Raw genomic sequence first — 25,625 nt, 5'->3', positions numbered from 1 at the left:
TGTGTAGCTACCTGTGATGTCATGCTGTTTGAAGGAGTCGCTGTAGATCTGGTGCTGATTGGGACAGTGTTTCTTCAGCCATTTACACACGTCCTGTTGGGTCCACAGGGCCACTGGCTTGGACAGCTTCACATATCCCGGCTGCATGGGAGACAAAACAACATAAAAACGTGAAATATTTAATGATACGCAATATCGGCCATATTTTCCATCTTAGAATCTACAGATGTAACATTTACTATAGCAATTATTATAAAAGTCCCAGTGTTTAGAAGCTTGCTGCACTGATGCTCCATTGTTGCTCCTGTCTGGAAAACCCTGACATATTAACACAGGATAGATGCATTGTCGTTATTTGCCATTGATTTTAGCCATGTGTATTCATGTGGCACCTTTTTATGGCTTGAACTTCCACCTGTCTTATCTTGCCGTGTACTGTATATACTGTGTTTACTAGCTGCTGTGTGACAACAAAATCTCCCCTCAATTATCAATAAAATATCTATCTTTCTAGCTATCTCAGAAGACAGATAACTCCAGCAAAGATAGCCCCATGGTATTGCAGTACTTTATGAACTAATAATCAGACAATGCAGATCAATAACACAGTATTTATACAATCTCAATATCCAGTAATGTAGCTGTAAACGAGCCTGAAGAGAGAGTGTAGCTTTAATCCAACGGCACAAAAAGCCATTTATTGACTAGGCTATATTAGAAGTGCATGTCATGATACACGCACACACTCAAGCACACACACTAACAGCACTGTATTGTAGTTGTGAGATGCTATTCTAGTTTAATTCCTTCGACAGCAGGCAGGCAAGCAGCCTGCCAATGGATCGCTCTTGAAAGTGCTGGCAACGCTTTTGATTTTGATTGAGGGGCTACTAAAATTACAAACAGAGAGAGGTGATTAAAATTTCACAACCACTCCCTTCCACTTCAGCCTGCTCTCTGGCTGCCGTGTGGTGTGGCATAGCAATGGAACACCATCTCTCTCCACCCAGAGAAAGCAGAATAACAGGTACTGGCAGCATTTCCTCTGCCTTGCCTTCTAGCTCCTTCCCCATCTCTCATCTCCCCCCCGTGTTCAATCTCGCTCTGTCCCTGTCAGATCTATCACATTGTCTTTCTCACTTCCTCTCCCCACATATTTTAACTCTCGTCCTTCCCATCTCTCACCTCTTTCTTATTATATGGTACTAGCTCACACAATCTCTCTCTCTCTCTCTCTTTCTCTGTGCCTCTCTCCCCTGCTCCTTCCCACTCCCTCTATATCTGGCTTCCTAGAGAGAAAGAGAAATTGGGGGAGATGTGCATGCTGGTTTTGGCATATGGTTGGTATCCCCTTCAGGTAGGCAAAGTGACAGACAGCCAAAGCAAGCAGGCAGGCAGTCAGGCAGGTAGGCAGGGCCCGAACTCTGGACGTGATTGCTTGGCAGGCCACATAGATGCTAAACCTGCAGGGAGGGGCGGGAGTGGTGTCGCAGGAAGAAACCACATTAACCATTAAACACAGCTCAACTCAATGCTAATTAACCCTGACTAGCAGCCTGAGGCGACAAGAGAGAGAGAGAGAGAGAGAGAGAGAGAGAGAGGCAGAGAGGCAGAGAGAGAGAGAGAGAGAGAGAGAAAGGGAGGCAGAGAGAGAGAGAGAGAGAAAGGGACAGAGTGAAAAGACAAGAGAGAGAGGGGGAGAGAGAGAGTATATGTGTTGAACGCAATGAGAGAAAGGAGAGTTTGGGTGGGAAGAACTAGCAGGAGAGATAGAGGAGGAGGATGCTGGGAATAGGGATGGTGTTTGGAGCGACAGAGGGAGGAAGAGGAGTCGAGAGGGAGAGAAGAAAATGCTTTTGCTTGAGAGTGGACTCAGCAGAGTTTGACAGAGGGATAGACACTCTCTCTCTCTCTCTCTCTCTCTCCCCCTCTCTCTGCCATTTTCCATGAACCCATTTGTGAGTCAATGGCCATCTGTGTTTTACATTCTGCACTGATTTAGCCCATAGTTGTATTCCTGGGGCCGGTACAATAGGTGAGCTGGTGCCTTCCTGCCTGCCTGCCTGCCAGCGAGCCAAAGGGAGGAGAGAAAACAGCAGAGAGGAGAAAACAGCAGTACAATCATGCTCAGAGAGCTGCGTTCAAGAGACTCTGGGCCAATTAGAGATTTGAGTGACAGCACAGGGGCGAGAGAAGAAGCCTGGTTTATTTCTAAGTGGAATACGTCTGGGAGCACACACACACACACACATACACACACGCAGGCTCGGTGGCACGCAAGCACACGCACACAGAACTATATATACACCCACACATGCAGCACAGACACACCAACCTACACACACATTCACACAAATGCAGTACACAAACACACAGACATACATGAATGCAATACACACACATTCACACACGCAGCACACAAACATACACACACACATGCTTGCAGTACATTGTCATGTGCACCAGCATGCGTTCTGTGTTGCTCTGTCCTTGGCTTAATTGATATCTGAAAGCGCTGTATAGTTCCCCGTGTTCTTCATGTTACCTTAGCAACAGAGCAAGGACAACCTCAAAAATTAAAGACGAGGAATAAGGCCTTGGGGAAACGCTCGGCCCCTCACATGAACCAGAGACTGGAATAAACATCCACACATTAACAACCACAGTGGAACACTATTACATACATAATGAAGCATGTAATCACGCTTAGGCTGATAAGCATTTAAAGATCCATTATGAATGTACTCAGTAAAATTAATCAAGAGACAATCACATAGCCCCTTTGTGAGGGCAGTAATGGAATATTAATACAAAAAGATCTGTGAATTTGGAGTAAGCACTGCAAAGCCTTCCAGAGACGAACATCATGTGACTGAGAGTAAATTCAGTCAGTCGTACTGTATACAGCAGGGGTTGCGGTTGCATCTAAGGAGGTGAACAAGTCATATCCACCTACGCATCATGGTTTGTCAATGTGGTTCCAAAAGTATTAGGCTGATTGCAGGGTTGGTGGTCAAATGACTTTTCGCTCAATTCAAAAATGTAAACTAAAACAGCAATTAAAATACATAATGACACATTCTTTTTCAATAATTTCTTTATAGACTGGATACAAGAATATTTTTGTGGCAAACGTCTCCAGTTTTTTGTTTATTTTTTTTCACTTACGGAGAAGAAGAAGAACTGGAATTGAACCTCAACCCTGGCAGATAGATATTTCCCCAGAGAAAGACGTGGCCATAGTTCATATACTGAGCAAATGCATTAAAGTGCAAACAAATCTTCAACAGCTCTTGGACAGAAAACAATCAAAAGATACTGTGGTTTTGTTCAAAACCGACATGTTTTGTCCGTAGAAGCCTTCATCAAGTATATCATATTGTTTACTGGACGAAGCAGGGATGTGATGAAGACAGTATGGAACAAAATAGAATACAACAGAATAATAAAACACAACACAATGCCATTTCAATTCAATTCATTGTGCAACCAGGGTGGCACAATTAAAAAACACAATTACAACATGAGTCATCAGACGGTACGTCAGAAATAGGGGACAAACACAGTTTGTGCGTATGTAGGACACAGTTCAGCTCCAGTTCAACAGTCTTTGTATAACCAGAGGTGAAATGTAACTTTTAAGAGGTAATCTAGTTACTGTAGGTGTGTAGAAAAGTACATAACTTCATACTCCTTTCTTTGTATTTATAAAATCTGGTGGAGTCATTTCTTTTTTCAAGATTTACTCTATTACTATTTAGTAAATTTTATTATTACATGAGTAGTGTATACAATGAGATCTGGTATTTACAGGTATCTGACCTATAGCTTTCTTGATACAAGTTAAAAAGGGATCAATCCCAAACCTTAGGTTGATAATGACTCTAGGGCTGCAACTAACGATTATTTTCATTGTCGATTAATCTGTCGATTATTTTCTCGATTAATCGATTAGTTGTTTGGTCTGTAAAATGTCAGAAATGGTGCAACATGTCGATCAGTGTTTCCCAAAGCCCAAGATGACGTCCTCAAATGTCTTGTTTTGTCCACAACCCAAAGATATTCAGTTTACTGTCATAAAGGAGTAAAGAAACCAGAAAATATTCACATTTAAGAAGCTGGAATCAGAGAATTTTGACTTATTTTTCTTAAAAAATTACTCAAACCGATTAATCGATTATCAAAATAGTTGGCGATTAATTTAATAGTTGACAACTAATCGATTAATCGATTAATCGATTAATCGTTGCAGCTCTTAATGACTCATCAAGGTACAGGATTTGCAAGTGCCAATATAGGTGCAAAATACTGTAGGTAGTCCCTTAATTTTTGGGGGAAAGATTAGGAAATGCGGTAAATTCCTAATTAGCTACTCTTTTGAACAATTGTATACATTCAGTTGGACTGGAGTAAAATATAACTGAATTTTTCTACTTGAGCAATATATTGTGCTCTTACTACTTCTGCCAATAAAAGTTTTTTTTTTCCCAGCTAATCTTAAGCAGAAACTGGCAGGGATTATCTCACACTGGGAGCGGAGGAGGTCTCCAGAATAGGAGACTGTTGTCAAAGACAGAGCCACAGCAGGATAACATGGGGGAGTCTTTGCTAGAAATTCCTTCTCAGAAAAAAAAAAAATGTTAAAATCACTTTCCTGTTGGACACTCACTGCACTTCCCTCTCCAACCATACTGCATGGCATTGTGATTCACTGCACATGGTTATTGAATATTGGATGTTGAATTCATGTAGGGAATGATATGTAGCCTGCTGTCTAGCGTATATCTTGCAAATTTAGGTGAAAGTGATTCTGTTTCCATTTGTTTCATCTGGCCACATGATTCAAGATTACCCAGGAAAACTGCAAGGTTGCAATAGACTGTTTTCCTTCTGTACTCTTCAAAATACTTGTACACTGCCTTGACTACCGCTGCTGTTGACATGAATTCACTATTACACAGCACCATCTAGTGTTCACAAACAAACACTGCACTTTGAGTGTGACTGGACAGTAAAGTGCTGAGGGGCCGCTGCCATTAGTGTCATGTTGCCTGAGTGAATGGCTGTTTGAGACACAGAGCCTTGTGTCGCCTGCCCTATCTCCATTGCACAGCTAATTAACAGCTCTGGCATGCTCTTTTTCTCTCTCTTTCTGTCTCTGCCTCGCTCTCTCGCTTTCTTTCTTTCCGCATCGCTGTATTTCTCTCAGCCAGAGCTGGCAGGAGATGAAAATTCCCTGTATTAATTAATCTGTTACATACAGGAATGGGGATGAAAATGGGGTGTATCTGTGTGTGTGTGTGTGTGTGTGTGTGTGTGTGTGTGTGTGTGTGTGTGTGTGTGTGTGTATGTGTGTGCGTGTGTGTGAGCGTGCAAGCGTGGACGGAGTAGAGCGGAGTGCAGAGAACTGTGGACGGTTGACAGAGAATAACACGCTATGCTGGATGAATTAATAAGCCCTTTAAAAGCGCCTCCGGGTTGAAATTGGATTTACAGGCAGTGCCAACTTCATTGAGGCACATCAAAGAAAGTACACAAGACCCTTCTTAAGTCTCTGACCTTGGGATTCGGCGGGTCCTGGAAGCACAGCAGGGTAAACAAGAGCGGGCTAATACAAAACAAGAATATTCACCTCAGGCTTCGTATTGATTATGAGTGAGATGAGCTGATTTGCTATGGATGTTATTGCCATCCATTGAGGCCAAATGGGTGTTTTATGCCGCATGCTTAATCTATGACTAAGCCTTTGCTCGGTTACAAATCCAGGCGGCCGCTGGATTCAGCTTTAATTTAATATTTTAAATTAACACTGTTGCTGCAATGAACTGAAATAACCTATCCTTTTCAATAGGTAGACGCTAAAGTCTGGATTTATTTAGTAATGTAATCGTATTTAGTGCTATGTGAGGGATCATTAACTAGGTACATGTGCACAGCAACCTCAATATCAAATGTAATTTCAATACCTAAAAAAACATGACATTGTAATAACAGTTCAAACAAAACAATCCTTAGTATGTTTTCTGATATAGCAACAAAAGCACCTCAGTCTCATCCAGCGACCCTATAAAGATCCCATGTGACTATGTTTTTCAGTCTTCTGCTGTTTCCTCAGGTCAAATTACCATTTAAATTGCATGACATTATTATTATTTTACAGAGATTGATTGATCTCGTCAGCCACAAATAGACCAATGAACGAGGCACAGAAGCCAGAAACATGCTCCCCTGATTTGATATGTACCTCACGGTGCGAGATATGCAAATCTACTTTTGCCTGTCTGTGAACCGTTTCACACCACTGGACATGTTTTTGAATCAGACCTAAGTCAAACAGTGTTTGCAACTATTTATTGGTGATTATTTAATGTGCTTGCATTACTAGATGGGGTTTACTGCACTAGGACGTAGGATGTAGGATACTGTAGTGCCGGGTAAGTAGTCACAGAGAGGTATGCTAAACTGACAATCAATAAACTTTCTGGCACAAAATAAAACTGTCCGATGTGGCAAACCTCCCCATCTGGCTCTGGAGGCTCAAACAAACCCTGAAAGGTATTGGTAAATACTCTTCGGCTCATGGCTGCATTGCATGATGGGATGGACTGGGAGGACCATGGAGCTACCATCTTTATTCACTTGATCCATCGAATTTCCCCCAAATGGGAAAACCGCCTGTCCTTAATACAATCCAGAGACGCTGCTCAGCAGACTAAAAAACTCAAAGTCACTGAAATAATTTCAACTAATATTTTCACCAGGTCTGATAATGTGATTCAGCTTTGTGTGACAAACTTTGTGCTCCTGCCCAACAGAAAGACGCTATGATATAAAGTTACAAGTTAACATGACGACACCCATGGAAACCACACACCACAGACGGATATTTATTTCACCACAGCACTACCACAAATTAACTCACAGTAAGATTTCCACGGTTACAATACAGTGCAATAAGAAAAGAGCAGCTCTGTGTGTGTGTGTGTGTGTGTGTGTGTGTAAATGACCCAGGCCAAGTTGTCTGCCTGGCATTTCAAAGGCTGAGCCAGGGTTTACACAGAGGACAGTGTCTGACTGAAAGCACTTCCATTTAGTTTGATTGACAGTTGATTATCACTGTCGCTCATCTCTGGTTTTTACACCGAGAAAAGAGAGTACGTGTGTGTGTGTGTGTGTGTGTGTGTGTGTGTGTGTGTGTGTCATATGATCAATCTTGTCTCCTCCCACTGTCCCAGCCACAGTCTATTTCTGGAGAGGAAATAAGCATTTTATTCTGCGTTGCTGATGATGGATCCTTTGATCTATAATCAGAAACACTGAGGAAGAGCTGAGTTGAAATAGTGCCTGGAACAACAGCTTGTACATCCTTGTTTATTCCCTGCTTGCTTCCTTATTTGTACTGGAGAGGCGAGTGTGTGGAAGATGGGGTATTATTTTATTTTAAGTGGGTGGTTGGGGTGTTGTGTGTGTGTGTGGAATGTGGTCGAATTACAGAACAGACCAAATTTTATGCACAAGCTTTATTTTATGTATTTTATGTACCATTTGACCACAAATACAATCAATTTTGCACTGTAATCAGACCAGGCCACCCTTACTATAAGTGTTCCTAGTTCCTAGTTCTCCATGGGATTAATATGGCTAAATTAACCTTTAAACTGTAACTCGAAATCATGGGGATAGATAGCACAGTACAAATTATAGTCTGTAAAACAAACTGTGGAGGCAAAACAATGCAAAAGAAACTGAAAGAAATCAAATCATTTCAGAATAGGGTTGAAATAATCGGATGGATTAAGTTAATTAGAATTTTGCCATTATCTGTAATGGATTCAAGTTTGAACGTAACCTTACAAATTCAACTAATGGGCATCATCCTGTCCCAAAGTTTCTTTTGCTGCATCTCACAACACTTGGAGTTTTGGGAACTTATCATAGTGGGCACCTAACTTTTCATGATAGGAGGCGCTTCCTGAGACACATTTTATGCTTGATCTGTACTGTAACACACAGTGGGAGATGTTCAGACAGTAGAGGCAGAATGCATCACTCATTCATGTCCACTATGATTTTTCCAGTCACAACCAGTGATTTGAACCAGTGATCCTTTCGGTCACAAACCCACCTCTCTAACCTTTAGGCCACCGCTTGCTCTAATGTTCAATCCTGCAATGTTAGACCCAGCATGAAGGGATCAGGAGTGCTCATTCACCCTCCACAGCAAATCTTCCAATATTAATAAGTGTTGATTTTTCAGTGACAAGTATTTGGTGTTGATTGGAGTGTTGCTTGTTCACTCAGAGCCGATATGGATCTGAGGTGGCTGTTGAAAACTATCTAAACATGTTAATTTAATTCTGATGAGTGTGGACTTGTGTAAACACTGTCATAGCGTTGATTTTCACGCATTTCCACAAGATTTAAATTAACAGTGACGATTTGGCGCTGTAGGGTGTCTTACCCGCGTCAGCTCGGACTCAGAGACGGAGCGGTGCGGCGGGGACCGGCGCTGGTACGCGGGCGGGCTGACGTCCTGGTAGCCCGGGCTGTCGTCGTCCAGCAGCACGGCCCCCTGATCCACACACTCCTCCTCTTCCTCCAGCTGTGACGTCACGTCCTCGGGGCACATCTGGTGGTCGATCCCATTCTGGCTCAGGTTGCAGTGAACAGCTGGGTGGGAGAGACGGTAAGGATGGATGGACGGAGAACAGGAAAGAGGGAGGGAGAGAGAGGGAGAGAGACAGGGATGGAAGAAGATGGGCAGAAGGTTAAAACCACTGGAGATAACAAATGTATCCTGACAGGGTCTTAACTTATTGTAGCATAAGATAATGATTACTTCCAGAGATCTGAACAACTCCCTCCCTGCCCACCACGGAAATTGCTTAATGGGCTCCCACAAAGACTTTAAAAGCGCGCCTAATTAAGTGTGCTTTCCAATTGTTCCATCATTATACTCCAAGTGTCATTATTAGCACTGCTGGTGAAATTTCCATCTGTGAGCATGATTTATCACCCTAAATCCACCCACACCTAATGTTGCGCTGCAGAAATGTCACTAGATGGCGCCAGATGATATCACATGATGGAGGACTAGTCAGTGCGTTTCCATCAGCCAACAATGTATAAATGCCAAATCCAGAAAGTAATTGGCCATATACATTTTTCAAATTTCAAGGATGACTCTTTTCAACTTTCATAACCCCTCATCAAAATACAGGTCTGTTTAATTCCAGTTTTATATTTTATTCCAGTTTTATGAAAGAATATGCAGATTTTCATTCCAGCCAAACACTACAGCAGCTGATTTGTTGCCCCTCTGTGATTGAAGATGAAATCAGCTGCTGTAGTGTTTGGTTGGAATGAAAATTTGCATATTCTTGGGTCACGGTGTCACATGATTGCGCACACACTGACATCCCCATCAACCTTTTTACAGCTAAATTCATATAAAACGCCACAAATTGTCAGTCCCCATATCCAAATCTCAGCCAATCAAGTGGAGAGTGAAGACAGAATTTCAATCCAATTAATCAATTAATATCCAAGTAGCAGTGATACTGTTTCAGCATTGGATGCAATGCTAAAGATCAGGAATTTGAGGAGATGAAGGTTTCTATCGTACCACTGCGCCATTTCCTCCATGAATTTTTTGGGGTTTTTGTTTTTCATAAGAAGTATTAGGCTCAGTCACTATTTTGGTCTCATCAGACAGTGATGCCAACACGGAACAGACAGCTAGCAGTGAGTTGTGAGGTGTAACCGAAATAGGGCATTTGTCATCATGCCATCTGCCAGCTTGTTCTAAAAACACCATCAGCTCTTTTATGTGGAAAAGGAACCAAAATCCTTTCATCACACCTTAAGGCTTGCTGCTGCCGCTGCTGTTTGGGGGTCAAAGCAATGTTTTTCAAAGGTTGCACATTCTGGTTTGCTTAATGGCCTAAGAGTGGGAGAATGAGCTTGTTTATTCTGAGAAATAAGGGGCGTAAATGCACACGCAGACACACATGAACATGCACAGACATCTCATTTAATAAACGTCTAAGATTAATAAATGTTGCAATGTCTAGTTTTATTAATTTCCATGATTAACAAATTGGTGTTGGCTGGGATTAAAAACATGACAGTTCCATAAATCAGCCAAAAGAGATCAGTCAGTCAGGCTGGCGGGCCAGCAAGCCTTGGAGAACAGCCAAGGACTTGTTTCAGGCCACTGTCACCAGGCGATTACAACAAACGTGACACACGTCACAATGAACTGAAACAACAAGAACAGGAACAGCTACTGTACAAAGCCTTTCCGCATAGCAGAGAGAGCGTGACAGCTACTGTAGGTGGCCTTGTCCTAATCTGACATACATTCGCAAATCGAAGTAGGAATTCAACATAATTCAATGAACAAAAGCAACCTCACAGTCTTTTCTCCCAGCAGTGTGTTTGGAGGCTAGGTGGTCTTGTTCTGATGCTCTAGCATCTCAACAAAAGGACTGTGCTCTACATGCAATAATGTAATTATAGCAGACCCATTAACTGTCTTCCATCACAGCTCACCTCTTCAAGAAACATCTCACGTCTTCCCTACCTTCCTCTATCCCCTAAATCACACCCTGCTCTCAAATATCCTCCTCTTCTTCTTCAATGAAAATGTTTCTACCTTATTTTTAAAAAGCACTTCTCTAACCTTCAGTGATTGTTCTAGCAACACAGGAATATTTGTTACAGCTACTGTCAGGGAACTATAACTGAAACCTGCACACCTTTCTGTTGGTTGCTTGAAATCTTCCTACCGTTGCACTCATTGTAAGTCACTGCGAGTAGGAGCCTCAGCTAAATGGCAAAAATAAAAATGCAGTGAAATATAGCGATGTACATCATGAGGTGGAAAGGTTACACAGAATCTATGCAGCTGACAGCACACACTGAATGTTTGTTTTTGCAAGTCAAAGGGAAGGAGAGTTGGAAAAGCGTATTTGGCAGAATAACACTGACTACCATGGTTTGACTGTGGACTCACTGACAGCAGTTTGTTATTATGAACCAATATTACAAATATTGCAAAGCTGCAGACCTGCTCTGTTCTGATCCCTGAGAACCAGGCACAGGCCTTGAGGTGCCCCGTTTAAAATACAGAGGGAATATACATGAGCGGGCCATGTTTTAAACAAAGGCAACTTGAGATGCGTGGCACGAAGCGTTGCTCCCTCTCACTGCCTCCCTCGCTCTTTATTTCCCTCTCTCCTCCTCCCAGCTCCCTCTTTCCCCTCTCCTCCTCGCCCCGACTCAATTCATGACTGGTGTGCAACCACTCTGGAGGAGAAATGAATTATACATCCTCTGTTAAGAGCGTCTGAACAATACGGTACGACCAGACTGAGGGGATAGAGGGATGGATGACAAGATGATGAAGAGGGTTATGGAAGTGTAGAAAGGACAGTTGCATTGCTCTCTATCCAGCTAGGGATGGAGGGTGGGTAGGTAGGGGGCTAGGAGATAGAGAAATGTTTTTTTTTCAGTGTTACTATAAATAGCACCATTACATTCTTCCCTCTCTCCTCCCTGACATGCGCTGTGCGGGCATCGCGAGGGAAGAGAGACAGATGAGGGAGAATGTCTCCCTCCCTCCGCCCACTCCTTTTTTCTCAATGAGACACAGTAAATCAGGGGGAAATGAAGGGAGAAACTGAATGGAGCACACATGGAAATGTTAAAGAAAACCACCATCTTGGTACTGCCAACCGCTTTTCTATTATCAAAAGTGAGATTGATGAGGAGTTGGATTACTCTTGCGTAACGCTGTCTCTCTTGATTACATGGTTTCAAAAAAATCAGCCATTACCAACCACTCCAATTTGAAAAATAGCAGTCGTGCTACCAAGAACACTGTGTGTGTGTGTGTGTGTGTATGTATGTATGTGGGGGTGTGTGTAATCACCATATATACTGCTTAATCATTTCCATCTCCAATTTTTCCCACAAAGATTACAATGGGATTAATGGCTCTGGACCAGATTTTCACAGGCTAAAAGCACTAAGTCAGGAGCCCGTTAGATAGATGCATCAAAATTTGGGTTTCAGCACTGTGCAGCTGCAACCCAATAGCAGGAAAAATGCACATTTCAAAGTGAGAGAACTAGAAAAGACAAGCACTATTTTTTCTGTGTTAGACGCCAGAGCCTGTGTTTCACACAGCGTGCTGGTTCAAAGTGAAACCAGTAGTGGGTCCATAATCAAAAGTGAAGTTTTGCTCAGAGTGGGTGCTCAGGCTCACAGAGTCTCCCTCTCTGGCTGACTCTCAAAGTGGAGCAGAATGAATTGTTTGTGAATAGAATCAACTGTATGACCCAGAAACAAAGCCTGAAGAAAGAGGCCAGGGTAAGCCGGGCCGGATGAGGATGACTGTGTAGGTTGCAGCAATTCTGCACTGCACAGATGAGACCTCCATTCTGCTGACTGCTTCCAGGATGTTTAGCAAAAGGTGACGCTAATCACGATCCGCTAAGAGGCATACACCAGGACAGGAAGGACGTGGGTGCATTCGTTCCCCAGCCCGCCCCACTGTGCCAACAGAGGCCCTCGGGAATATGAAGAGGTGGTCTGGCACCGAAACTGGCTGGGTATCAGCAAAAATGACGTCCCGCAGTCCTCTACGCAGCTGCTACTCTTTTTATATGTTAACAGTAGCTTGGAGCTGCATCAGAAATCTGTCCCTTTTATAAGACTGAGAAGAAAAAAATACAACTGTGCTGCCACTACCGAAAACATTAGGAATGATTAACTGTGCGGATTGGCATCTTTTTCACGGAATTGGTGAACTTCCTCCATCTGTCATCTCTCTCCAACCAGCTGAAACAAGCACACACTTATGCATAGACAGACAAATATGCACAAACACACACAGACACACACACATGCACGCACAAATGTGTTATAGCCCAATAACTGATGACAGAAATGCCTAACTAACACTCTCCGTATGCGTCGCTGATTCTCACCAAGTCTGCTCTGAGTGAGAAAGTGAGCAAATCCACAAAATCTACATGGGGTGTCAAGTGAGTCCATCTTCTCCACTCGGAAATCGGAAAGTGTGTGAGAAGAGTGTGTGAGAAGAGTTTGTCTGCTCAGCTGCCTTCCCTGAGGACGTTCAAGAGAGCACTGTCTCCATCAGCAGGGGACAGAAGACACAGTCAGATCCTTGTTACACGCTTCCTAAAGTACTAATTAGAATAGCTTTGAAGGGTAGAAAGAGACAGGGAGAGAAGCACATCATCGCCTACAGTATTGTAGTGTTTTGGACTAGAGCCCATAGGAAAAGCTCGCTGCTCAGCAAGATTATCTTCTCCAATTCGGGAGAAAGAGGAGATACTGCCGACGTTTATTCAGTGTACGATCACTTCTTTCTTTCTTGTTCTTTCTAAAACCTCTTTAAGACAAAATGAAAGACATACAGTACCTGAGTCTGGGCCGTTTTTGAGTCTTCTGTGAGACAAATGATCTTAGCTCGAGACTACTGACTCATTTGGTGAAGAGCATATTCTGTTCTCATTGTATCAGTATTGCCACATTCTCGGCCCTCTCCGATAAGATTTATTTGTGTCACAAATGCCTCAGATGAAAAGCCTTTTTTTCACCTTTTATCCAGGGAAATGATTTGCTGAGCAGACAAGTTCTTTTTCAGTACGGCCTTGTTCTTTTTCAGTGCTACATTCACACAGTTCCACTCATTCGCACCTGAAAGCTGCTGTTTACTACAACTACAACTACAACCTTCTACTATTGGGTACAAAGCAGCTCTATTGGAGCAATCAAGGGTTAAGTGTCCTGTTCAAGGGTGCCTCAACGGTAATTGTTGAGGGAGAAGAGTCCTTGAGTTTCAGTGGAGCCTTGTTTGAAAGACCTCTCTAAAATAATGCCTTTAAAGCTGCGGACACAGAGAGGAAAATTAAACGAGATAATGTCCTATTTTGCTCAGAGAGAGAAAAAGCTATGTGAAATTATTAGTGGTTACTGCTCTCTAAAAAAATTGGAGAAATTGGGGATAATGGCTTAAAATCTCATCTTTGGGTTTGAAAGATGTGATTTGCCTCTAAAAGTGACAGTTGGGATATAAGTGACATCTCTTCTTGGATTTTATGCCTGTCATTTTTGCCCAGTTTTGCTTTGAGATGTTTCTCTACAGTGTCTTACAGCACGGGTATATCTGCTTTCAGAGGAAGGAGAGTGCACAGTTATGTCAGCAAAGCCAACAAGGCATTACACTTTATGCAGTACATGGGTTAGGTGTTTATGTCTCTGCAGCGCTTAAGTAAGTAGGGCAGCTGTGTGTTACTGTTACCCAAACATAACGACTCCTCCATGAGTCATTAGTATGACCGCCATTTATGGCTTTTCCTGCCACATTAATATTCATGAGTCGTCTCTGCGATCTGATTGAAGAGGCACAGGTCATCCTGGCCAACAAGACGTTTATTGACATGCATGGGTTAGTGGGCTGTCATAACAGCACAAAGAGCAATGGGTCAACACTGTTGCTGCTGCATTAAAGAGCATGAATCAATTTGTTCCCACTGGGGTCTTATCCTTCATTAACCAGATAAAAGTTGAGTTGTGCAACTCATCTGCTGGCATGGAAATTATTGGTCACTGAGATGCATGAGTTTGCAGAACCAGGTTTTGAATATCAAAGTGCTAATATGGACGGTATGAAGCTATTGACGATGCAATATATAAATAAAAACCAAAGATCATAATCTCACTTATGTTATAAGCAACATTCCATACAACTTGGGAGCCTCCGAGTAGGGATGGGACGATCTGCTTTTCTCATGATATGATTCACAAGAATGAGGGTCATGATTTGATACAACCACGATACGATGTAACAAATAAAAGTCTGATGCTAACAAAGTCTGACTGAGCAGAATTCTGTTTATTTCTGAGCCACAAATCTTTCTAGCGATGGCACTGGCTCGCTAGAGTGTAAACAACAATTTAAAATTGTCAATACAAAGTGCAAATAATATAATCTGGATGAAGAGCTTGTGAACTTGTGATGGGCGAGCCGTCGCATTTGTGATTACTACAGCAGAATAAAATGTAGCTAATATTGTGATTCCTTGTTCTGCCCCACGATACGTATTGCCACTATATTATGTTATGTCACTATAATTGATACATTACTTAAGCTTTGCCTCACTTTCTATACATGTTGTTCTCTCCTTTCTACTGTGTCCTTAGTTAAGTGTTAGCTCACTGAACTAATGTCTTGACTGTTATATAAACTTAGCCTAGTAATATACATTTAATGACCCATCACTAACAAGACATCTAGAGGAATTCTTGTCAAGGTCTTCTTGGGCTTGTTGGCTTTGGTGAATTCGTTAATTTCTAATACAAACCCTATACATAATAGAACCACACTAGTCTGAACACCTTAGGAATAGATTTTAGGAAAGCAGTGAAATGTTTGGATGATTGAAATACATTTAAATAATGGGGCAATATATAATGAAAATATGAAACATGCAAGCAACCATTTTTATTTAAAAGCTTCTAAATGCTTTTTGCCATTGTTGCATATTTCATTTTGCATGTTTCATTTATTATACCCCTTTGGTTAGCGGCCTGTTCGTCTGTCAGCAGCTGGGATAGTGAGGATTGACTGCATGGCTAACTTTCAAAGTGAAGTCATCTAACAAGTTAGCCGGCCAGCTCGGCTCTCTCTGAGTCTCTAATTCACCCTGACATCCTATCAAAAGTTAACTGTGCTCAAACTTCACAGACAGCCCTCCGCAACCCCGGGGCTCGATCAGCCATGATTGGTCGGTCCTGTGTGAAGCAGGCGCAGATGCGTTCGGCTTTGAACATCTCTCAGCTGTAGAGCGAGGGAGGATGAGAGAGAGAAGGGGCGAGACGAGAGAGAGGGAAGAGGTGAGAGAAGATAAGAGGATAGGAAAAAGTGAGTTAGAAAGAAAGGGAGAGAGAAAGAGTAAGATAAAAGGAGAGATTGAGAGAGAAAGAGAGAGAAAGAAAGATAGATGGAGAGAGAGAGAAATGACCCACTTTATAATACAAACACATGTGAGCTAAATATAACTACCTTTCACTTTGGGCCACCGTGGAGCATGTATCCTAGGCATAAAGCTGTTAACGCTCTCTGCTTCAAAGGCAGAGAGTGAAAGGACTACAAAAATAGATTGTCTTAATTTGAAGCATTTGGAGTAACAGTTATAAATATTTGACAAGAGACACAACTCTCCTCTACTTGGCGACCGCAAAGTGCCAAGAACTATTGCAACTGAAGAGGGAGGTTTGGGATTTCACTTGGTCTCAACATGGAACAAAATACTTTTTTGAGTTCACTATATATCTTTTAAACCATCACCCTGATATGGGTCACAAGCTTTAATAGCAACGGACCAGCTACAACTACAGGCCTATAGTACATCCAAACCTAGAATCAGACCTGGGTCAAGTAGTACTTACAAATTCTTTACTTTAGTTAGTAAATAATTTACTTTGGTGGGGTTCACAGCATAGTGCCGATAAAGATAAACCAATCACAAGTATTTTGATCGGTGATTTGACTGATTTCAAAGTCAATTCTGTAAACCCTGATGATAAAGGCATGATACAAATATGGGAGCAAAACTATAATATTCCTTTATGTCCCTGTATGCATATTCGAGGAACATTAGGAGCTAAAAAATAATCTTAAGTACGATAAGCTCGCTATAAACTCACTACTAAGTCCAAATACATGCAGGTCAGGTGAACTGAAGACTCTAAATTGTCATAGGTGTGAGTGTTTGTGTGTAGTCTGGTATATGATGTAGTATATGATGTATATGTAGTATGCATATGATGATGATGTAGTATGGTATATGCATGTATATGATGGAAGGTAAAGCTCTCTGAGACATGCTTGTGCTAAAGGGCCATATAAATAAACAGGACTGGACCAGACTACTCAGTACATATATTATCCTAGTGCATATGGGTACTTTTCTGTAAAGTATGACACCATCCTGTTACAGTAAACCCATCTTGTACTTTAAGCAGGCTAACACAAACCCTAAGAATTTGTGACTACTTCACATTAGGAATGTCCCAATCTAATTTTTTTTGTCTCCAATAACGATCTGAGTTATTTAGTATCTGATGATACTGAGTACCGATCTGATATTTTTGTAATTAATTGAAATAAAAAAAACAAAAAAACAGTTGTGCATCGTCTAATGTTTGCTGCTTTGGCATAGACTTCTTCTGAGCTACTATATTTGAGAGCTTGTTGTACTCCTTCGAATGGCATTTCTTCAAGTGTCTGATTAAATTAGTAGTATTGTAATTAGCTCTGCTGCTGCCACCCCTCAAAACACTTGCATTGCAAACATTACTGTACAATTAGCTGTTTGACTGCTTTCGGTCTCCAGTTTAAAGTGATTCCAGACTGCAGACATTACTGCTACCCAGCTGCTTTCAAAGCAAGTGTCTCGCTGCTGTAAGTGGTGGATGACACTTGTTTACGATAAATACTTTTTAACGTCAATTTGCATAATGGATTGGAGGGAGGAAATTAAATAATTAAATGGATTGGAGGTTGATCTAACAACCTGCTGATATGATACATCAAAATTCACGAGGATCAGATCTGATACTGGATCTTGGATTGGTGCATCCCTACTTAAAATAAGACTAGATAATTTCCCTATTGAATGGCATTGCTAAACCTTTTACTGTTAAACAAAAGCACATCTTCTGATAGAACTAACCTGAAAAAACAGAAACTCTGTTTAAAACTGTAAAAAAAAAAAAGGCATCGCTTCCACCTTAGATGAGGGCAGAAACAACCCACTCTGCAGCGTGACTAAACCTGCACCAATAAGTCATGACTGACTTCACCTGACATTGACTCCCTCCATCTGTGTCCACTGTAATATCAATGACACCCAAACTGTCTCAGTTCAGCGGCTTCAATCAGTCAGCAGAACGGAGCTCAGTGAACTTCATGGTCATCGGGGACTGAGGCTGTCACACCGGCAAGCTCTGCACTCAGCACAGCAGGGGGCCAGGCGAGGCAGAATATTCACAAAACGCACAAAGGCCATCATTTGTGAGAGCGAAGACAGAAGTGCAATAGGGTGGGAAGTACGTTTTACAATGGTGAAATGAGTGATGAATAACTGGCACATCCAACAATGCTTATCTCTTCCCCTTTGTTTAGTTCTCCTGGCGGTCATATTTCATGAAGGTCGATTAAGCTATTGACTGGGTTTTATACTTTCCTGTTTGACGTAGTTCTGCTGACAAGGAGTCCACACTGTCAGCCAGGTTAATGTTGTAGTGCATTGAAAAAGTCCCAATTAGTGGGTCAATGCTGCAATGCATTCGAAAAAAAACAAAGACAAACAACACACAGGCAGCTACACTGTTCTCTTACTGCTTTGCCTCGCCTCAACTGCATATTCATCAGGTCTAAATATAGACAATCTACGCCTTTTCCCTCTTTCATCCCTGTGAATCTGCCTCGGTATAAATACCCAGTGTGTCAAGTGCAAAAAATGGCATATGGCTTACAATTTAAATTGATTGAGCAGAGACACGAAGCCACCTGGGGATACAGGTGACTCTTCAACACAGTCAGTGAGTTCTTGGGACAGGTATGGCGTGAATATGGAAATAATTACATTTCAAAACATCTTTTCCCTGAAGATAACATACCCATAACACATTCCACTTAATTCATTTTGTCCAGTGGGTTGTATCCTAATGCCTATGGCCTACTTAACTACATCAAGATCAGAGAATCAACAACAGTTTCATTAAGGGAAGACATAACATCACACAAATGTTCCAAGTGCAATTCTGTCCTAAATTAATAGGGGTTTTCCCAATTAACTAGTACCATTACATACTTGTACTGGCCCTACTATGCAGTATCAACACCACTTTGGTTTTCCATTGAAATACTAAGTAAGTGTGGTCCTGTTAGTGTAGGAGACCAGCATTCAGAAATCAGCATGTAACCCTGGCAGCACTCTTTGAAAGTGGGTCAGTATCAAATATGTTGGGGTGCCTTTCCACCTTTCCAGTATGCTTTTATCATACCAACATCAAACCAAACTGTGAGGAAAACAAATCATACTTTTCCTTCATTGGTAAAGCATGGTACACTGATAAAATAGAGGAAAAAATGAGTTACAGATGTAACTATACTGTTTTTATGAATTCTGGATGACCGAAATCTGTCACTTGAAATCTGGGTCCTCAGGATGCCGGGGGCTTTTTTTTTTAAGGTGACATTACTGCTGTATGGCATCAGTTTAACTATCAAGAAACTATTCATAAAATTCAATACTGAAATCAATCTTTCACAACAGTATCAAACTAGTAACAGGAGATTTAGGTTTTCATGGCAACATTACGTCACACATGATTTTCTTTTGTATAAATGCTTGACCTGTGCATATGCAAGATGGAAGATATTCCGTGTTAAGCACTGCCTCGGGCAGATAGGAAGAATGAAGTAGGAACTACATGAGTCTATTACCGCAAACCCTGGTTAAATGAAGTGAAAGAAGCTAGTGTTGCTTGACAACAAAGGGCCTGTCAGGTTCATCCAGCAGAGCACCAGGCCCCATTGGCTTTGCCTTCCGCTGGCTTCTTTTCTCCCAGGCTGACAGTCAGATCCAGCTATAGTGATGCAAGCCGAGCCAGCTAGGGCACGAAGGCCACAGATAGAACCAATAGAACTGTAATGAGTAAATCTCAGATTAAGTACACTATTCGATCCAGATGCCTGCTGTTTACAGCAAACTTGCTAGAGATGCTGCTCTGCCTCTGTCTAGTTGTTAATTGAGTTACTTACATTCTGTTGATGAGGGAGTCAGTCAAATATGTAAATGCTGACATGGCTAACATAATGACAGGCTCACAAAATGTCAGATGTGTAAACAGATGTTTATACATGATAATCCAAAAACTACATGGTGTGGATGGGAATCTACGAAGTATGTGCCCTCTAGCATGTTTTGTTCCTGTTTTTTTTTCTATTTTTATGTTTTGCTTAGCCAATAGGCAATAGCACTTTAGAATGGTACATCAAAGATGGCTGCAGGTCCACCCTAGGGACGAATATACAAGAGAGAACATTGCTCCCCTATGGCATTTGCTACAGCCATCTTCTGTCATTTCAGTCCCATTTCTGCTGAGTAACATGAGGATACTCCTTCACTGAGTAACTCAAGACTATCTTGAAGATGTAATCTTATTCCACTGACTCAAATAAGCATGTCTGTCTACTAATTCTATTTCTGGGCTAGAACCCAAGGATAGATTTGCAGTGAGTTTTCTGAATGGGTGCACATGCAGGCAGGTTGGGGTAGGACACATCGGGGAGGCAAGTGAGGCAAAGTGAGGGACCTAAATGAACAACCTCAGCCACAGGGGTAAACACTGATATGGTTGGACATGGTGTCCAGTTCTAAGCTGTGTGTATGTGTGTATGCATGCATATATGCATGATGTTTGATGATTGTGATGATGATTGTGTCACATGTGTGTATGTGCCAAGATGAAACCCAGTGTATAGCTTTTCATTACGGCCCTCAGGTCACGCAGTCTTTTTATAGCCTTCCTGAAGTGACATAACCGATGACATAAGCAGTCATGAAAACTTATGTCAGCATGGTTATGGCTAAATATATCATCACTGTCAGGTCTCAAACAGCAGGACACAAAGTCATGAGTCATGACTGTGTCCATATCAGCTGTCACAAGGCAACACCCGTTGTGACAACGATGGCTCCCACACCGCTCCGGACTCAAGGCAGAATGATCAAGAGCTTTGTCATCGGGCGTCATTGTCAAGTATCAGGGTGGAACTGCTGGGCCTAATTAGTGCAATCAAAAGTGATATGAGTCTGTCTGTGTATCTGTGATTAGTTGTGTACATGCAGGCATCAGTGCAAGTGTACTGATATGTGTGCGTTTTTGTGTGATGTGTGATGGAATATGTGCATGACTTCCATCATGTTTTTCCAGATGCATGTGAAAACCCACATGTACACACAGATGGATGTGAGGGGCAATCGGGGGTCCAGCCAAAGCCACAGGCACTCACCCAACACCGATGATGTAATCCATCTCAGAGTGGGTATCAGATTCACTGTCCAACATGCTCATGATGTAACCTGTCTGCCTATAGCCACACATTTTCTTACACAGCAATACAGCATCACTTCCCCAGCCAAGCATTTTATTTCCAGGCTAAGGTCTCTAAGAACATGCCATACATTTCATTTTTATGAAATGTATACACTGAATCAATGCTGCTTTTACAGTGTCATCAGCAGAATTTCAACTAAAACTCATCTTTACCAGGCATACAAATGAATCTTCATACCATTTATATGAACCACCTAATTAAACCGTTCTATAGGCTGTAAATTAACCCACTTGTTAGTTTGTAGTATTATCAATATAAAGCTATGCAGGGGGGTTATTTGTCATCTTGCACACAGATTTCATTTGTAAAACACAGTGAAAGTACCATCAAAGTAATGCTCAAATGGGGGAAGGCACTCTGGATTCTCATGGAGCTTATTGTCTTCTCATGTGTTATAAATGATTAATACTTGACCTATATTCACTGTCTTGGAGGGGTTGGTGGAGCAGTAGAATAGAAAACAGTGACATTGCAGAATTGTGATTTTTCTCAAATTTCATATCTTCACTCAACTACTGCTGCAAAGCACTGCAGTGAGCTTTGTTCAATCTACAGGGACAGTGTTGCTTGTAGCACAGAGAAATAAACAAAACCCCAATTTAATTAGATGGGATCTATAAATAGAAACAAGAGTTTTTAGCTAACTGTGGCATATTTACAGTAATGCTGATCAATGTGCATTGCCCCTCCAGTAAGTATCGTCTCAGAGGGAAGGGAGTTGCAACACATCAAAAATAGGTTGCTACTCTGCACATAGTGCTCTCAGCTTTTTCATTAAAATGGGAAACTTTAAGTAGATAATTGTTAAATCCAAAATGACAGCAGTGCCACCTCCAAACTTCAGTTCCCTCTCTGAAGCAGAGCAATATCCTCACTGTCAACGAGGGGAAAGGATCTGAAAGTATCCTGTTCCAGCCACTGTGCATTACAAGGATGTTTTGGCTGCTCTGGCAAAATCTGATCTGACCTTGCGTGTTTCAAAATGAAGTTTTTATGAGTCCTCTGCCCAACCCTGCCAGACACATTAGTTATTGCTGCTTCAACGAATAAGGACATGACTCATAATTCATCTCTTTCAATGACACAAGTCAGTGAATCGTAATGCAATACATTGAGTTGTTCCATATCTGCATGAATTACTCAAATTTGTATCAATGAATTAAATGCTCTGTGATTCATTGAGGCTGTATTTCTGCAGCAATAATAAGAGAAACTCAGAAATTTTCAATCTACTGCCAAAATAGTATAAGAGCATATAGCATTAGTAATAAAATACAGTAATTGTTATAAGAGGTGATAATTCTGTAAGATACAAATAGGGATCGGTGAGAAATTAGCAGATGAGAATGATCAAGCAGTATCATAATTTTAGAGTTTCATGGCTGTGGAGAGGATAAAGTATGTTTTATAGCCTATAACTGTGATATCTATAATGCCAACATACTGACGCATCATTTTTATTCATCTTGGTTAGCCTGGATAAAAATGGATGAGAAAGGGATAAAGAAATGGATGAAAATGGATAAGAGATAAACCAGACAGTTCAGGAGCGAAGCGTGCATCTGTGGGCAGCTTCCTCTATTGTTTTGAAAGACAGATCTCAACAGACGCATGAAACTGTGCTGGAGGATGTGCTGGACGGCCGGCAGTGATGGTTTTGTGCTGACTGTATATCGTTAAAGATATACTGTATTTCAAGCTTTGAAACGGGCGGCAATATGATCTCCACTGCACTGGTTGGTCAGCAGTCAGTCAGCACTATGCACATCTCAAATGGCAGAACTTGAACAGGACATTTATTGGTCTTGTAAGCCATTGTAGCTTTGACAAAAGCACACAAGCAGGGGTACATGAGAGGGCTTCAGCTGGTAATGGAATTTATTCTTTAATTTTATAATCCTTTAATTTACTATAACTTAGCCCAGTGAGAGAGAACAGACTGTAAGAAGGTTTCATCCTCCCCACTGCCAGCCTGTCTTCCCCACAACAGTACAAAATCTAACAATCAAAACACTACAAAATCTCATCAGACAGGGGATAAAATCTTACCAAACAGGGGTTCATGGCTTCACAAATACCCATTTATGGGTCTTTGACATCTATCTATTATTTAAATCTGTGTATGTAGCTCTTCTTGACATTTAACCTATCCTATCAGTGCCACTGCACTTCAATATTTAACTGGCAAACAGTGTGTGACATAGTCTACAACGCACGCTCTCCAAAAAACAAAGAGGAACAGGAGAGACGGGTTCAGATCATACAGCACAGTGTGGACAATGAGCATGAAATGCACTGTAATGGCTGTCAGAGACGGATAACCTGACCTAAGTATACAGGACTGGCACAGTTTCATACCAGTCATACCTGAGCAAACCCACACCAATCACCGGACTGGATAAGGTTTTAGGGGAGAGAGCTGGTTACACCGCATGCATGTGAACCCCCCACCTCTCTGTCCACATACCTCTCATTGGATTCTGGATCCACAAGATGCCTCCGATAAGGTGAGGGGATTGGCCGAGCATCCCGAGTCCGTGTCGAGGAGATGAGAGCAGCAGCAGCAGCAGCAGACGCGCACTTTGCCCGACTATTATGTCCGGGACGAGCACCTTACGAAACTATTGACAATCACTGGGGAGAAGCGAGTGGCTTGTCCACATGTCACACCACCTGCTGCCAGATGAGCAGCCTCAACCTCGGACTGGTCTCGGAGACAGACTGGGCACAAACAGCGCTCTACAGTGTCACTACAAATACGATTAATATTATCTAGAGAAACAGTGTTATTTTCTCAGAGAAGAGTCACGCTGATGTGGGGTCTCACCACTGCGGACTTCAGCATCCTCCAGAGAACAGGTGGAGACGACACTCTGTAGATAATTATGCAAAACGCATGCTCTCTACATGTAGAAACCTGCACGCTCCTCGGCAGCAGACCTGTTACCAATATTCCCTCCAATCGCAAAGCTTTCATTCAGCTCTGGAGCTTTCTGCACGCATTCCGAACAGGCGCACATAGCAATATAAATACAGGCAGACGGCTGCGCATTAACACTAATCTTTATGGTATGTGAGCGTGTCCCCCCCTCCCCACCTACCCCACCCCCGACAATGAATACCACACTGGTGTATCCATATCAATTGTACTGTAGGTGGGAAAAGATGACCAGGGTAATGCGGAGAGAGCACAGACTGCAACATCACCCAATCACAGGCTTTCACAGTTGACCTGACTGTGCACAACAGTGTCTGGATAGAGCCATCCACACCATGCTGTTCAGTTCTTTTTTTTATATATATAATGGTACAACAATTGTCTCTTATCTCCATGCCAAAAACCAAGATAAAGAAAACTGCTATTCCGTTATGAACAACACCGACGTGGTGAGATACCTTACCTTCGACAGCCATTGCGCTACTCCATAGATTTGGGCATCACTCGCACGGGAGCAGGAGAAATGTTAAACTCAACGCGCTCTCATTGTACCTTGTTTGGCATGTTATCGTCACTTTGCTGCGGGCAAGCTGGAGCGCACAGCTGCTGCCGCCTCTCAAAGGATCATGGGAAGTGTAGGCTAGTCACTTTCTGGAATATTAGGGGAGGGAAGGGCAAGTTTTTCCCATCAGTTTTTCTTCAGGCAGAAAGAGCACAGATCGGAGGCACCGCGTCTCTCTCTCTCTCTCTCTCTCTCTCGCTCTGTGTGTGTGTGTGTGTGTGTGTGTGTGTGTGTGTGTGTGTGTGTGTGTGTGTGTGTGCGTGCATGCGTGATGGAAAATCACTATTATAAATTCCTGTAATATTACTATAGGGACTTATAGTGTCTCCTAGTAGGCTACTCAGTTGTGAAATTAATTTATTATAGGATTACTATTCTATAGTAGTATCCTATAATAAATTAAATTCACATTTGAGGAAGATTTAATTTAAAGATAATTGCAGAAAGAAACTATAGGTATTTCTGCATTTGAGTTGTGAAAAAAAGAAATGTGTCAAAATGCACACTCCATAATGATCAGGACTTGCCAACTGACAACTATTAAAAGGACTTGTAAATCAAGTTTGTTGGTATGCTAACTGAGGTATTTTCAACATGACACACTTTCTGTTGGGAAAAACATTAAATGGCCCCCATTAAAAGGGGGAAGGCGGGCACCTTCATAAAATCTAAACCAATCTACATCAAACCAATCTGCCTGCTTGCCTCATCTTTGTGTCTTGGTATTTGAGTGTGATGTTACAGATATGTAACAGCATGAGGAAGTCTGGGTGTCCCTTTCAGCTGCATTTATGTTTCGAATTGGTTTGTAAACGCTGCCTCAGCTCAGAGAGGTGCGGCTGTTGGTATGCATGGAGTTTCTCTTTCTTCTTCCTTGTTTGGTTTTGAGGTCTGTTCAG

General features: G+C 41.9%; 1 protein-coding gene across 3 annotated transcripts in view; it reads right to left on the bottom strand.

The window, feature by feature from the left end:
- samd12 (sterile alpha motif domain containing 12) overlaps positions 1 to 24,723 on the bottom strand; it is a 104,752-nt gene extending 80,029 nt beyond the window's left edge. For 2 of the 3 annotated variants that reach the window (XM_071531713.1, XM_071531714.1), the window contains exons 1-3: positions 23,694 to 23,771; positions 8,462 to 8,670; positions 12 to 141 (exon numbers count right to left, since the gene is read on the bottom strand). In XM_071531713.1, the coding sequence (XP_071387814.1) occupies positions 12 to 141; positions 8,462 to 8,670; positions 23,694 to 23,754 (400 nt within the window). In that variant the 5' untranslated portion in view covers positions 23,755 to 23,771. Of the gene's footprint in view, positions 1 to 11; positions 142 to 8,461; positions 8,671 to 23,693; positions 23,772 to 24,627 lie in introns of those variants that run through there. The other variant, XM_071531715.1, reaches the window with a different exon arrangement.
- Positions 24,724 to 25,625: the final 902 nt, after the last annotated feature.

The sequence above is a fragment of the Centroberyx affinis genome, unplaced genomic scaffold, assembly GCF_046629955.1.
Source record: "Centroberyx affinis isolate AG114_WGS23_722 - 3 ecotype Tasmania unplaced genomic scaffold, CSIRO-AGI_Caff_v1 ptg002115l_1, whole genome shotgun sequence".
NCBI lineage: Eukaryota > Metazoa > Chordata > Actinopteri > Beryciformes > Berycidae > Centroberyx > Centroberyx affinis.
The sequence above is the reverse complement of the archived record's forward strand: the minus strand, read 5'-3'. Positions and strand labels throughout refer to the sequence as shown.